Raw genomic sequence first — 5,291 nt, 5'->3', positions numbered from 1 at the left:
AATGTCTGCATTTGTGTGAAAAATGTTGTAAAACGTTCTCTTTTTTAAATAATTTTTGTATAGGACCTTTCTTGGTAACTTAATACGGGATAAATGACATGAATATGTTTTTGGGTGCTAAGGTCCGAGAAGACCAAGATAGGGAGCATGGTAAGTGCTGCCTTGGTGAGCACTTTGGTTGGCCTTGCAGCAAGTAATATTGGCATTATTCCACATGAAGCGCGGGCATATTCAATTATCATGGAGTTTATGCTTCCTTTAACTGTTCCATTGCTGTTGTTTAGAGCAGACCTGCGCCGTGTCATACGGTCTACTGGGACATTGCTGTTGGCTTTTTTGCTTGGATCGGGTATTGTACTTAACATTATAAAGTTGCTAAGGCTCGGCATTCTACTAAATCTATTTCTAGCTGTTGCCTTAATAATGTTGAAAATTAATTTGTTTTGTTTCTTGAATTGTTTCACAACTACATTTGATCACCTTAAGATTTGTTTTTGTACAAATTATTAAAATTTATGGTAAAAAGAAGCTTAAAGAATTCTGTATCTGTTGTTTATGCTCAATAACAGAATGCATCAAAAGGTGGAAAACAAATGCTTGTGTATGTACTCAGTAACACATAGGAATGTGCATTCTTTTCAATGAATAAATTATCAAATCAACCTTTCTATGGTATTGGTTTTCTTTTAGTTACTCTTGTTTATTTTTGTCTATGACAGTTGCAACTATAGTTGGCACTGTTGTGGCATTTCTGTTGGTGCCAATGCGATCACTTGGACAAGATAATTGGAAGATAGCTGCTGCTCTCATGGGTAGTTATATTGGTGGATGTAAGTTGTTGGGAAATGTTATTGAATATTGCTTCTGGAGTGAGCTCTTGTAACAAATGTAAGGAGATATCATGTCATTTCAGTGATAAAAATCATAATTGTTTGTAATACTTTCAAATGATGTCAGATTCCTAACAGCATTATATCATCAATTAGCTCTGTGATAAGTAAACTCTATGAATTGCTCTTCATTATGTTGTATGAGTGGAGTTAACTATCCACTGTGATTTCAAATGGGTGCTTTTGGGAAGGAATTGCTATTGATCCTCACTATTCTTAAGAAAATCTTTGTATATATTTGTATTCACCAAATTCATTTTAAAGTGGGTTCAATTACATATCAAATTCGTTTTAATGTGGGTATTTATGCTCACAGTCTTGGTAGCCATGGTCATTTCTCTTTGCAACAATCATATTTTTGTTAAATTATTATTGCAAGTAGTTATGTCTATAAATTCCACAGTTTATGTTACTATTTCTCAGGTCATATGACTTGTTTGAGCAATAAATATACCAACAAAATCAACTGTGTATGCACAATACAGTTTGATTTTGGTAAACCATGCTGATTTCTTATATAAAGAATGGTATAGGGTAGGTCTATGTATATATTCCTGAATGTTAATGGGAATTATACTGTGCAGTTTTCGTCACCCATGATATTCGCTTCTGGTTATATTGCATTCAGTTGTGAAAACATTTTATTCCCTTGATCTGCTTCTTCAGCTTCTTTATTTTTAAGTCTGGTATTTCTGCTTTGTTTCCCTGGGTGTTTTTGACTTATGACTGTTTTTACCAAGTTCAGTACATAACTGATAAAGATTCTCTTGTTTTTTTTAATTGTTGTAGCTGTTAATTATATCGCAATTTCAGAGGCTCTTGGTGTTTCCCCATCAGTTTTGGCTGCAGGAGTAGCTGCAGATAATGTAATTTGTGCTTTATATTTTTTGTCGTTGTTTGCTTTGGCCTCTAGAATACCTCCTGAAGCTTCAGCTAATGGTATGTAGTATACAATTTGGGTAACTTCACCTTGTGTCCTTTTTCTCTTGAAATAACTTAGTTTGTTACTTTATTTGTTGAACTACAGCTTCCAGTAGTTACACATCATTGTATGAATAGAAAATATGATTTTTCCAATTAGTTTATATTAATTTCGGTTTAAGCATGCTAAGTGTAAATATTATATGTTAACTAAGTATTTCAATCAAGTGTTGTCATCAGTTTAATATTGATTTTGAGAAATACAAGTAACACAATATATCCTTAATCTTGTTATCAAATCCTTAAATTCATTGGCAGATGTTGCTGTGGATGTGGAGTCTGATTCTGGAGGAAAACTCCCTGTGCTACAGGCTGCAACAGCTGTTGCTATATCCTTTCTGATATGTAAGACTTCAACTTATCTCACAAACATATGCGGAATTCAAGGAGGCAGCCTTCCAGCAATAACTGCTGTTGTTGTCATCTTAGCAACTGTTTTCCCAACAAAATTTGGTTTCCTTGCACCTGCTGGTGAAACTATTGCCCTGGTTTTGATGCAGGTAATTGAAATATTTCCAGTTAAGTCAATTTGCATCATATGGAAATGCTCCTCTGATATGGAATTATTGCTTTATGGTGTGAATGCTTATGCAGGTATATTTCTGGATTTGGGTACTTAGCATTTGCTTCTTGCTCACATGCATAGACACGTAGACAGATTGTGCTGATATATATATATATATATATGGGTTCATCTTTTCTGAGTTGAAAAGGAAAAAAAAAAGATTCTTATGTAGCAAATTGTGGTGACTGTGGAAAGCACAAACAAACCCATTGAGCTTTCATGCTGCAAATACAATTCTTCTTATTTGTCTGCAGGATATGATCTAATTAGGCAAAATAAAGCATCATGTGAATGCTATAATCATCAAACATTAAACCCTCAATTAATTTGTTTTCTTTACTAGTGTCTACATGTTCAGTTTATTGGTTATCATTTATCTTGTTTTTGTTTCCCCCTATCTCATAAAAGTACTAATAATGGTTCAAATTAAGCCAAATCCCGCCACCTATATCTAATCTGATTGGTTCATTAAATCTGTTTTATTCTTCTGAAATTAGACGTGTTGAACACGTTTGGACTACACTTTCTGAACTTACTTACAAAAAAAGACAAGACTAATTTGCTTGCAAATCCTAGAATTGATCTTAACCTTCTATGAAGGACCCCATTTATTTATCTTGTGATGTAATAAGTATATATGATCTGAAATGTGTAACTCAAGGTGGTTTACTTGGCAGGTATTTTTTGCTGCGGTGGGTGCTAGTGGGAGCATATGGAATGTCATCAATACAGCACCTAGCATTTTCATGTTTGCTCTCATTCAAGTCACTGTTCATCTTGCTGTGATCCTTGGACTTGGAAAGCTGTTTCGCTTTGACTTGAGGCTGTTACTTTTGGCATCAAATGCCAATATTGGAGGCCCTACAACAGCATGTGGAATGGCCACAGCCAAAGGATGGGGCTCATTGATCGTTCCTGCAATTCTTGCTGGCATTTTTGGAATTGCGATTGCAACTTTTCTTGGCATTGGTTTTGGATTGACAGTACTCAGACATATGTAGAAAATACCACTTCTGAATGTCAGTCCTGTACAATTTGTGTGCTTGCGCGCAGACATTACATTGTCAATATGGAAATCTGTTTATAATTTAGTTCAATGTCTTGGTGAAGTATACAAGTGAAGCACCAAAAATATGAGTGATATTACACAAAATTTCACAGTTTGGTGATGTGGCAAGTTGTGATTGGTGATGGCATCTTTTGCCTGAGTTCTCCCATTAACACTATTTTTTTTGTACACTAAACACAACATGTCACCTCGACAGTTAAAGTGATTTGCAAGAAGTTAGCATCTTTTAATGCATATAAAGGTAATTTGCCCTCATCTCCTTGAAAGCATCTCATTTATCTCTCCCCCAAATGTTTCATATCAAACAAGCAAGTACTGCGCTCCAAACCACACGCATCTCTAGTCTAACTCTTATGGAACCTACCTTTCCAGCAATCCTTAACAAACACCATGGATCTTTAACGGAAAAGAGATTTGGCAATGTAGATGCTAGACTGGAGCAGAGACTCAGTACCAAATTCATTTAGGAAATTGCAGTTGTATTTGCATTAACAACGGTTTGCAGTACTCCCCACCTCCCCTTTTCCAAGAAAACAAGACCAACTTGTATGTCTTGCATGTTGGTACTAAGACTTCGCTGCTATGCGATTGTAAAAGGTGTAGCTTCTCCTGTTAGTCCTATGTTTGTGAAATCCAATTGCATTTAGTTCACCTTGAAGTTGATTGGTTTCTCTTAGACATAGCACGAGTCCCTGGTGATGGTAAGTTGAGGTATTGGCACACTGCTTTCATCTCCAGTCAGCAAAATCATTATCCAAAGCACCAAACCAGACAGCCATGCACATTCCAGTCTAGCTCATTTGTGCCTTACAAGAATAAAGAACTCGATTTAAATTCCCTTATCCTAGCCCCCTTGCTTTGTTGTGACTTGTGAGTATACTTACCAGTCCACTATACATACATACGTACATAGAATTGATCTAATGCCTTGAATTATGTAGATTTGAATTGTGAAGATTTGTGTGGGAGTATATTTTGAGTTCCACATCAAGTGTCTATTAGGTTGTTTTGTATTATATAAAAGATCAAGAAGAATTTTGATTATGACTGGCAGTATATATCTGGCTAGCATTTCCCTAGATCGTGACAACATAGTAAGGAATTGAGCAGCTAGACCTTTAGGATATGTTGAGTTGAGTCCCACATGGAGAAAAAGTTGAAATCATGAAACGCATGATTGGCACTCCATGTTTGGTCTCCCACAAAATAGTATGAATCTAGAGCTTAGATGATCAGTCAGAAGTCTGTGGGAGACATAAAGCATCATCAAGAAGAAACTTCAGTTGCAATGTCAAATTGTGTTGATGAGGAATAAAAATGAAAGAATTCCCATTGGTGAAGTTATGATGCTGCGGGGTGAGTATGGTTCTCACTAAACATCGGGTTCTCTCTAGAGAGGAGGAAGCTGAGCTATTGCAAAGTAAAAAGAAGCTTAAGGACGTTCACCATGCTGACTTCAATGACGGCCCAAGTGACGGCGGTCAGTCACAGAGCCACCAGAATGCATGGGGGTCTCCTAAAGCATCCGTTAAGGACAAATTATTCAGAGAAATTCTAGGAGCTTTTGTAGAAGCTTTTGACTTTACAGATTTGATGGAAGATGACGCTGAGTCAGACAATGAGGTCGCAGATCTTTGGGAAGGTCTAGCCGCAGCGAAGCTTTCCAAGGAAACTAAACTGCAAATAAGAGGACCGTGGACTCAAACGCTGATTATCAAGTTGTACGAAAGATCGGTTGGTTTTAATTTTCTCCAAAGCAAGCTCTAACTTCTTTGGAAACGAACTG

General features: G+C 36.4%; 1 protein-coding gene across 1 annotated transcript; it reads left to right on the top strand.

The window, feature by feature from the left end:
* The first annotated feature begins 54 nt into the window (after window positions 1–54).
* LOC112011897 (uncharacterized) lies at window positions 55–3,600 on the top strand. Its single transcript, XM_065783010.1, has 5 exons — window positions 55–349; window positions 720–830; window positions 1,680–1,829; window positions 2,130–2,371; window positions 3,114–3,600. Exons 1-5 carry the CDS (start codon window positions 148–150, stop codon window positions 3,435–3,437), a joined length of 1,029 nt encoding a protein of 342 aa, XP_065639082.1. The 5' UTR covers window positions 55–147; the 3' UTR covers window positions 3,438–3,600.
* Window positions 3,601–5,291: the final 1,691 nt, after the last annotated feature.

The sequence above is a fragment of the Quercus suber genome, unplaced genomic scaffold, assembly GCF_002906115.3.
Source record: "Quercus suber isolate HL8 unplaced genomic scaffold, Cork oak 2.0 scaffold_325, whole genome shotgun sequence".
NCBI classification, from domain to species: domain Eukaryota; kingdom Viridiplantae; phylum Streptophyta; class Magnoliopsida; order Fagales; family Fagaceae; genus Quercus; species Quercus suber.
Note: the sequence above shows the minus strand (reverse complement) of the source record. Positions and strands in the feature narration are given on the sequence as shown.